Source organism: Physeter macrocephalus, chromosome 12, assembly GCF_002837175.3.
Source record: "Physeter macrocephalus isolate SW-GA chromosome 12, ASM283717v5, whole genome shotgun sequence".
In the NCBI taxonomy this organism is placed as follows: domain Eukaryota; kingdom Metazoa; phylum Chordata; class Mammalia; order Artiodactyla; family Physeteridae; genus Physeter; species Physeter macrocephalus.
This window is the reverse complement of record NC_041225.1, coordinates 59,416,710-59,426,695: the sequence shown is the minus strand read 5'-3', so window position 1 is coordinate 59,426,695 and position 9,986 is coordinate 59,416,710. Positions and strand designations below refer to the sequence as shown.

The 9,986-nt window shown below is 40.5% G+C and overlaps 1 protein-coding gene and 1 non-coding gene across 2 annotated transcripts in view; one reads left to right on the top strand and one right to left on the bottom strand.

The window, feature by feature from the left end:
- The window catches only part of COX7A2L (cytochrome c oxidase subunit 7A2 like), a 12,053-nt gene extending 4,137 nt beyond the window's left edge, over positions 1–7,916 (top strand). The window contains exons 2-3 of the mRNA XM_007112180.4: positions 5,616–5,747; positions 6,995–7,916. Coding sequence (XP_007112242.1) covers positions 5,616–5,747; positions 6,995–7,135 — 273 coding nt within the window. The 3' untranslated portion in view covers positions 7,136–7,916. The remainder of the gene's footprint in view (positions 1–5,615; positions 5,748–6,994) is intronic.
- LOC112063665 (U6 spliceosomal RNA) lies at positions 2,144–2,250 on the bottom strand. The gene has a single exon (XR_002891107.1). It is a non-coding gene; the product is annotated as a U6 spliceosomal RNA (small nuclear RNA).
- Positions 7,917–9,986: the final 2,070 nt, after the last annotated feature.

Below are 9,986 nucleotides of genomic sequence, written 5' to 3'. Positions count from 1 at the left end.
CACGAACCCGTGTCCCCTGCATCGGCAGGCGGACTCTCAACCACTGCGCCACCAGGGAAGCCCTACAGTCCACTTATTTTAAGAACAACTTTCAGTTTTCACGTTGCTGTGGGCTGTGTGGGAGGCTCTGCCATCAAGTGCTAATTTTCATGACTTTGGTTCTGAAATATTCAAGTCTACACTGGTGAAGCTGTAGACTTCCTTAGCTTATTTATACATTCAACAAATATTTACTAAATGTGCTCTGTGCCAGTTGCTTTTCTAAGTCTTGGGAAATAAGAACAGTGAACAAAATGTGCCTAAATCCTGACCTCATGGAGCTTCCATTGCAGTAGGGAGAGATGCAGTAAACGAAGCAGAATATAGTATGTTAGATGGTCATAGGTGCTATGGAGAAAAATAAGGCAGGGAAGGTGGGAGAGGTGGTTAGCAAGATGGAGGAAGGCATGCAGTTTTAAAAAGGGTGGTAAGGGGAGGTCTCACTGAGAAGGCGACATGAGGTGAGGGTGCAAGCCATGTAGATACCTGGAGAAGAGCATTCTAGACAGACGGAACATGCCTGGTGCTTGGGAGGTTTAAGGGGCTCGTCCAGTAGACTGGGGCAAGAGAAAGAGGATGATGTAAAGGGTGGGGGCGGTGAGGGGTGCATCTCATAGGGTTCTGAAAGCCATTTAAGTACATTGAGTTTTGCTCAGGGGGATAGGAGGCCTTTAGGAGGGTTTGAGCTGGGTAGTGACATCCTCTGTTTTTTGTTTATTTTATTTTATTTATTTATTTATGTATATGTATGTATGTATATATGGCTGTGTTGGGTCTTCGTTGCTGCGCATGGGCTTTCTCTAGTTGTGGCGAGCGGGGGCTACTCTTCGATGCGGTGTGCGGGCTTCTCATTGTGGTGGCTTCTCTTGTTGCGGAGCACGGGCTCTAGGTTGTGTGGGCTTCAGTAGTTGTGGCACACGGGCTCAGTAGTTGTGGCACATGGGCTTAGTTGCTCCGCGGCATGTGGGATCTTCCCGGACCAGGTTAGAACCCACGTCCCCTGCATTGGCAGGCAGATTCTTAACTACTGCACCACCAGGGAAGTTCCCGACATCCTCTGTTTTAACACAATTACTGGTTGCTGCATTAAGAGTAGACTGTAGGGCAGCAAGGATGGAATAAAATCAGGATTACCAGTTAGGAGGCTGTTTTAAAAATCCAGGAATTTGGACCAGAATGTGGATTGGTGAAGATAGGTGAGAAGTGGTTAGATTCTAAATATAGTTTGAAGGTAGAGCCAAAAGGATTTTCAAATGTGTGAGTGAGAGGTATTAAGAACAATTTCAAGGTTTTTGGCCCAAGTACCTGGAAAGATGGCGTTATCATTTATTGAGATGAGGAGGGGCATATTTGAGGCTCATAATTCCTCTAGGTTCGGGCAGCCGTAGCCTTGGAAGAGGCCTAGGCGAAGGGATTTGCTCTAGATCCCCTCCTGTAAATATAGCTTCCTGGTCTACTCTTGAGAACCCTAGTGCTAGTCTTATCTAGCTGCCTGAAACACTGGAAACCTTGACTGCTCTTATATTGTTAGGAGGTTTAATGATGGATAGGGTGAAGTACCTTAGCACCATTCGGATTCTTTTTACCTGTGGGGCCGAGACAGCTGATTACTGATGGTGTGGTGTAATAAACATGTGTGGGTTTGAATCCCATCTTACTTGTGACTTTTTTTTTAACATCTTTACTGCTTTATTTTTTTTTAACATCTTTAATGTAGTAAGTATAATTGCTTTACAATGGTGGGTTAGTTTCTGCTTTATAACAAAGTGAATCAGCTATATGTATACATATATCCCCATATCCCCTCCCTCTTGCGTCTCCCTCCCACCCTCCCTATTCCACCCCTCTAGGCGGTCACACAGCACTGAGCTGATCTCCCCGTGCCATGCGGCTGCTTCCTATTAGCTACCTGTTTTACATTTGGTAGTGTATATATATCAGTGCTACTCTCTTACTTCGTCCCAGCTTACCCTTCCCACTCCCCGTGTCCTCAAGTGCATTCTCTATGTCTGCGTCTTTATTCCTGTCCTGCCCCTAGGTTCTTCAGAACCATTTTTTTTTTTTTTAGATTCCATATATATGTGTTAGCATATGGTAGTTGTTTAAAAATATGGAACGCTTCACGAATTTGCGTGTCATCCTTGCGCAGGGGCCATGCTAATCTTCTCTGTGTCGGTCCGGTTTTAGTATATGTGCTGCTGAAGCAAGCACACTTATGACATTTCTGAGCTTTGTTTTAATCATCTGTAACATGGGCTGGTAATACTTAATTTATGGGGTTATGTGAAGAGTAGATTTCGTTATGAAGATTGTGTAGGAACCTGAAAAAAAATGTTTATTATAAGTGAAAAAAGTAGAATGTGGGGTTTTGCACTGTGACTATAAAGATTAAAATATGCCTATGAAAAGATTGGAGGAGAATATACAATTCATAATAATTGATGGGATAAGATAATGGGATTATAGGTAACTTTAAAATTTGATATTCTAAACTTTTACAGTATTATAAATGGAAATATGGAATTACCTTAAACTGTTAAGATGGTTGATAACTTCTGTTTTGAGATGATCTTGTTCAAAAACTTTGCTATAGTTTTGAATCACTTGACAGGTAAACAAATACAAAGCAACTAGGTATAATCCCATCTAAAAATGCTCTCACATTAGTCCTGTCAAAACATGAATTTAATTTCAAACCAGTTTTGGAGTTGCTTGGTAGAAAGGGTTTTTAAATTTTTGCATTCAAGGGGAAATGATCATAAGGAGAAAATACAAAGAGCTCACAGAATGATAAGGGAGTGTCTAAAATTCTCCAGTTTAAAGAGAGAACTTTTTTATAGCCTTGTTATCTCAGTAGTTGGAACCCCTGTTCTGTCTCTGACTCCTAAGTCTCTGAGTATGTTATATTACAAATGTAGACTAACAGCTTACTAAGCAGACTTTCTCTTCAAATGGATTGTTGTTTTTGAGCAGTAGTTGATGGGAGGTAGCAGGGGCAGGTAGGTACTTAAATGCCAGGGTTCTGGACTTGAGAGAGGCTTGAGTTCCCACACTTGGCTCTTTTTGTTATGGGGTCTCAGGCAAGTCACCCTCTCTGATCCAGTTTTCTCCTCTGTATAAAGGGAAAGGTAACATCTCCCTAGGATTGCTGTAATGATGCGTATGAAATGCTTAACATGATGCTCGGCACATAACAAGAGCTTGGTAGATATTAGCTGCTATTATTCCATAACACTGATATCCATAATGGCAGAGATTGAATGTGTCTTATTCATTATGTATTTTCAGTATAGAGTAAGTACTCAGTAAAATGTTGAATGAGTGAAAGAACAGAAAAAAAGGCGGTGATTCATTCCCATTTATGGGACTGTGTCAGAAGAAATAGAAGCCAAAATTACTATAATGCCTTTTTGTTGCTCTGTTGATCCCAGTGCCTGCCTGGTGGGAGTAACACTGAGGTTTTCAATATGTGATCTTTAGAATAGGTCTCTTGTCAATTATAGGTAAAGTTAGATATATTTGAAGAGATCAAGTAGAATCTGACAGCTCTTATTAATTTGAGCAAAGAATTTCCTTTTTCATCTGTAAAAATAGAAGAGGCTGAGCTTGAACTTTGCATGCTAACTTTAAGATTTTATTTTTCTGAGTTAGAATTTAATATAAAAGGATGTGATTTTATTGATTTGTAACTCTGTTCCTTAGTGTGATCTGTAGGTTATTTTGGAGAATCATTTATCTATCTGCCACTGTAGGTTTACTCCATCAGATAGAAACCCAGAGTTCCCTTTAGGTTCTTTTTTTTTTAAACAGCTTTGTTGAGATGTAATTCACATACCATACATTTACTCATTTAGAATGTACAATTAGGGGCTTCCCTGGTGGCGCAGTGGTTGAGAGTCTGCCTGCTGATGCAGGGGACATGGGTTCGAGCCCTGGTCTGGGAGGATCCCACATGCCGCGGAGCAACTGGGCCCGTGAGCCACAACTACTGAGCCCGTGCGTCTGGAGCCTGTGCTCCGCAACGAGAGGCCTCGATAGTGAGAGGCCCACGTACCGCGATGAAGAGTGGCTCCCGCTCGCCGCAACTGGAGAAAGCCCTCGCACAGAAATGAAGACCCAACACAGCCAAAAATAGATAAATAAATAAATAAAATATATTTTAAATGTACAATTAAATGGTTTTTAGTGTATTCACAGACAATGTGCAACCATTACCATGTTAATTTTAGAGCATTTTTATCACCTCAGAAAGAAAGCTATACCTTTCAGCTATCACCTTCCTCTTCCTTAACACCCCCCCCCCCCCCCCCCCCACCCCGTCCCTAAGCAACCACTAATTTTCTTTCTGTCTCTGTAAATATCCCTATTCTGGACTTTCATATATTTGTGATCTTTCGTGACTGACTGCTTCTACTCAGCGTACTGTTTGTTTTTAAGGTTTATCCATATTGTAGCATGTATCAGCACTTCATTTTTCTCCCCCCTTAGGTTCTTTTTAAGACTGTGTGTTTGTCCTTCCTTTCTCTGTCACATGTGGCTGAGGCAGCTGCTGAGCCCCCGAATCTCATTCAGCTTATGTTTATTGAATGCCTGCTGTGTACCAGACACTGCTTTAGGCACATGCTACTTCACGCAGTCCTTTCAGTGGTAGACAGTCTGTGTATGTAGTACATGTGTATTGTCATACACACGTCACAATGAGAACGCTGAGTTTTCCTTTTTTATTTTTACAATATATGTTTTTTAACTTACAGGTTTATTAATGCCAGAAAGTTCAGTTGCTCTGCTGCAATTGTTTTGTTTTCTGGTCCTGAAAGACAGCTCTCTTCCCATTACAGGCTCATCCAGATTGAGATATTTCTTTACTGTGTGTCTGGAAAGTTTCCTTTTTTTTCTTTTTCTTTTTTTTGCGGTACACGGGCCTCTCACCGTTGTGGCCTCTCCCATTGCGGAGCACAGGCTCCGGACACGCAGGCTCAGCGGCCATGGCTCACGGGCCTAGCCGCTCCGCGGCATGTGGGATCTTCCCGGACCGGGGCATGAACCCGTGTCACCTGCATCGTGTCCCCTGCATCGGCAGGCGGGCTCTCAACCACTGAGCCACCAGGGAAGCCCTGGAAAGTTTCTGAAGTCCACTTCAGGGTTCAAGATTCCATGTTGGTACACCTACTCACCCAGAGGAGAAAAGGGACAGCCAGGTTTTTTTTGAAATTTAACCCAAAGTTCATATAGATGATAAATGTTTTAGTGGTTTGATGAGAAGATAGACATAGTGGGTTTATCTGGAAGCTTAGATTGGGCCTTTGTTGTGGTTTGCTTCTCCCCCCTCCCCCTCCCCAACCTTAACAGGCAAGAGAGTTCTTGACTGTGTTTGCTCTGGGAATGGGCGCTAGGGTGTTTTTTTGGAAGTTTAGGGACTTTAAACCTAAATGCTTTGTAATGCAAAGTTGGGGACTTTCCTTCTCCCTTGTGTGGTGGAATCACTGCCTCCACTCTTCCGGACAGCCTTCTCCTGGAAAGGCTTGTTCACATGCCCAGACATACTTTCAACTTGACCTTTTCCTTTTTTCCTGCAGGGATTAAGGCCTGTGGTTTCCACAGAAGCACCGCCTATCATATTTGCCACACCAACTAAACTGAGTTCCAATTCTACTGCATATGATTATGCTGGGAAAAATAAAGTTCCAGAGCTGCAGAAGTTTTTCCAGGTGAGAGAAGACACTAGAACAGTGAAGGCTGTGAAGTAAATAGACCTAAAAAACCCTACAAAACGGAGTCTTAATCTAGTTTGCTACTCACTTCCCTGTTTTTCCTTAAATAGAATTGTCTTGATTTTAGTTTAAGCCATAAACTGGTAGAACTTCATGTAGGTAGAAACTGATAAAAGAGGAGAGGGTGATTAATTTCCTCATCAGTATTTAAGGTTATGCAGATTTTTAAATTGCGTATGTAGCTGTTGATCATCCATTGGATGGAGGAAGCAATAGCATATATAATATATGATAACACTGTGAATAATCCAGTATATATTAGGCTTTGTGACACATGCAGTGACTTTTGGCAGTAAGTTTTCTTCTAGTTGTTTTTTGCTTGCTTGATATTAAAATTCACTGAACTGTTGCTAGAAGTGGAGGAGGCTCTCTTGGGTTTGCTGATTAGCAGAGAAGCTAGGATTGGACTTAAAAATATTATTAATGTTAATCTACCTACAGATAATTGAGAGGTCATGACTCGACTATATCTCAGGTATCGTGGGAGTGGCAATAGCTGTTACTGCTGTTGCTGGAAGGTAGCTTCCCCCTCCTCAAAAATATGTCCAGATTTAGGACCAGCTTGGGGACTTCTGATCAGTTTAATCTCTTTTAATCTGATAACTCAGACTTGAGTGGGCATTTGGGGTCTTGAGTTGCCGTGGGGAGGGATTTTGGAGACTGTGCAAAATAATGGATTAAACATTTTATGGAGTCTCATTATTAAATAGGGGTTTATTAGCAGCTTAATAGAAAGAAGGTAGTTGAGTACAAAATGGACGTGAACCTGTTAACTGACCTGGTGTGCTTAGACTTCATCCACTAATGATCAGAAGTCAGACTAAATGTAGAGCATTCCTTGTGCCTACAGGTCCTTGATTAACTGCTGATTACCTTTGCCTTTAAAAATTCACCAGTGCTCCTTTTGTAATTAAGCAATATATGATAAATTCCTTAGAAATTTGGAATTTGTTGCACACATGTTCCTGAGGCTACATTTTGGAGAATGACTTTGGACTTACAAACTTTGGCTACATTAGTAAGAAATACACCAGTATTTCTCTTAGCATTCTAGTAGATTTGGGCTTTTTCCACTGCAGTGGGTTGATGGATTAGTTATAAAGTAGAGGCATTTGTTCTATAGTAGCCTAAATTGTAAAATCTTTTTCTTATCAGCCATATCCTTGATAATTCTTTCTTTCAAGAAATCTGACGGTGTGCCCATCCACCTGAAACGAGGCTTGCCTGACCAAATGCTTTACCGGACAACCATGGCGCTGACTGTGGGAGGGACCATCTACTGCCTGATCGCCCTCTACATGGCATCGCAGCCCAGAAACAAATGAGTTAGGCTGCAGAGGACTGGTTTGCTTTTTAGCATAAATCCTTTGAATTTTCATTATTTCTGTAAAAAAATTTTTTTTTTTTTTTTTTTTTTTACTTGAATGGCCTACTTAACATTCTTCAAGAAAAACAGAAATTAAGACCGTATTTTGGTTTGTTATGAAATGCACATGGCCTGGCAGAGCTCATTCGACAGTTAAAACTATTGTTTAAAGAAATGCTGCTGCTCTCTGCATTTGGGCTTCTGCTTTCCCTGGAGGTTCTGAATGAAGGTTGCACACAGTCTCATTATGGCAGTCTGTGCTGAGGTCCTTGGGGACTTATGGTGGAGTTTTGAGCTTGGGATGGAGAAGCCTTTTTGGATTTGGATGTGAGTGAGGAAGGAAAACAAGCTAAGGCCAGGCACATGAGATGAGAGATTTTGAGTTAGTAGTCACCTTGGGGATTTTTCCATCCTGCAGTTAAATGTTAATAGAAATTATTTGCAGTCTGCCTCTGTTCATTGGGCAGTTTGTTTCAAAGGGTTATTTGTGTCATCTCAGATCTTTAGTGAAATTTTATGTGTAATTGTTATGTATTTATTCCACCATGGGAACAGAGAACACCTGTTTAGTGCTGCACTTTAGACCAATGTCTGTTTTATTAATACAGCTGTGACACAAATTCTCCTTTACCTTTAAAAAATGTTATGGCTTTAAATTATGATTTAATTGTGGAATAAATACATGAATGAAAAAATCTCAAGTTTGAAGTCCTTTTAAATAAGCTTTCAAAAGAATTTCATAACATACCAGAGGCATCTTAAACCCGAGTCTAATTTCTTTCTTTTTAATTAGACACCAGATGATCTTTACAAAACGGTTCCTCAAAGTCAAGTAATAGGAGGCGAATGGCATATTCATGATTACCATATGGTTCCTTATAAGAAACTGCCTTACCCCTTAGTGAAATATGCATGTAACATACAGTTCATTAAGACAGTCATCTCCTGTGTTGTCACAATTGGTAGACTTCACATACCCTGTATTAATGCTGGAAAAAGGTGGAATTTTTTTTTTTAATTTTTTTTTTTAAAGCAAGCATCTGCCTTTTTAAAAAAATTTTATTTATTTATTTTTGGCTCCGTTGGGTCTTTGTTTCTGTGCGAGGGCTTTCTCTAGCTGTGGCGAACGGGGGCCACTCTTCATCGCGGTGCGCGGGCCTCTCACTGTCGCGGCCTCTCGTTGCGGAGCACAGGCTCCAGACGTGCAGGCTCAGTAGTTGTGGTTCATGGGCTTAGTTGCTCCGCGGCATGTGGGATCTTCCCAGACCAGGGCTCGAACCCGTATCCTCTGCATTGGCAGGCAGATTCTCAACCACTGCGCCACCAGGGAAGCCCTGGAATTTTATTATGTAAAGTGGTGGTCTGTATTTTGCCATAGCAAAGAACAGTAACCTCTTACTGAAGATAAAATATGGCGTGTGAAAACAGTCAGTATCATTCTCACAGGATAGGAAGCCCTTATTTGTCTGTACAAGTCTAAACTTCCTTGGTATTTCCCCCAAGTTTTTATTTTGAAAAACTTCAGAATACAGAAATATTGTAAGAATAGAACAATATACACCTGTGTGTTCTTCACTTAGATCACCAGTTATCAATATATTGTACACTTTGCTTTTTCTTGCTCTCTCAAACACAGGCACACATAACGAATGTATATACATAATACACATACACACACACACACACATATTTGGTTTTTGCTGAATCATTTAAGATTAAGCTATGGAATTGTAATTCAACCATAAATACTTTAGCCAGTATCTCCTAAAAATAAGGACATTTAGTTGTCATGTCCCTTTAGTCTCCTTTTATCAAGAAAAGTCCCCACTATCCTTCATGACATGGACCTATTTGAAGAATTCAGGGTAGTGTTTTGTAGAACATCCTTCAATTTGGATTTGTCTTACTGTCTCATGATTGGATTCAGGTTAAGCAGTTTAGTCAGGAATTCTTTGTATATGGTGTGGTGTTCTTATTGTATCAGGTGGCCCTTGATACCAGTTTGTCCCATTATTGGACAGTTGAAGTTGGTTAACTTAAGATGTTGTCTGCCTTGTAAAGATACCCTTTCCCCTTTGTAATTAATAAGTAATCTGTGGGGTGATATTTGAGACTGGGAATATCATGTCCTCAGTGGTTTTGCACCCAGTGTTAGTGTTCCTTGGTGATTCCTCATGGAATCATTTATTACTAAGGTGGTTGTAAAAAAGTGATTTTCTAATTATTGTTGATGTATCTCAGTGAAGAGGAGTACTCCCCTTTTAAGAGGTTTTAGTGTAATTTTCTCATTCAAGGTAATAACCACCCATGCCATTGTTCATGGTAATGCTCAAATTTGGCCCAAATTTGGCTTCTGTGTCCCATTGACATGCCCCTATCAGTCTTTGAGCAATTTCTTACTTTCTGATACACAGAATGCTGTCTGCGTTTACCTTGTATTTTCTCTACCCCAGTTTCTTCTGTTCACTTTCAGGTATGTTCTGTTCATATATATAGATGCATTTTCCTTCTCTGTCTGTTTATTTTTGCCTAACTGATACTGTACATTCCTACTACTCATAGTTTGGAGATTGTTCTCTATCTGATTTTTCTGCATTGTATTCCATTTTATGAATACCCCATAGTTTTAACTAGTCTCCATTTTTTTTAATTAAAAAATTTTTTTTTAAAAATTAATTAATTAATTTTTTTTTTTTTTTTTAATTTTTGGCTGCGTTGGGTCTTCGTTGCTGCGCGCAGGCTTTTTCTAGTTGCAGCGAGTGGGGGCTACTCTTCATTGTTGTGCGCCGGCTTCTCATTGCTGTGGCTTC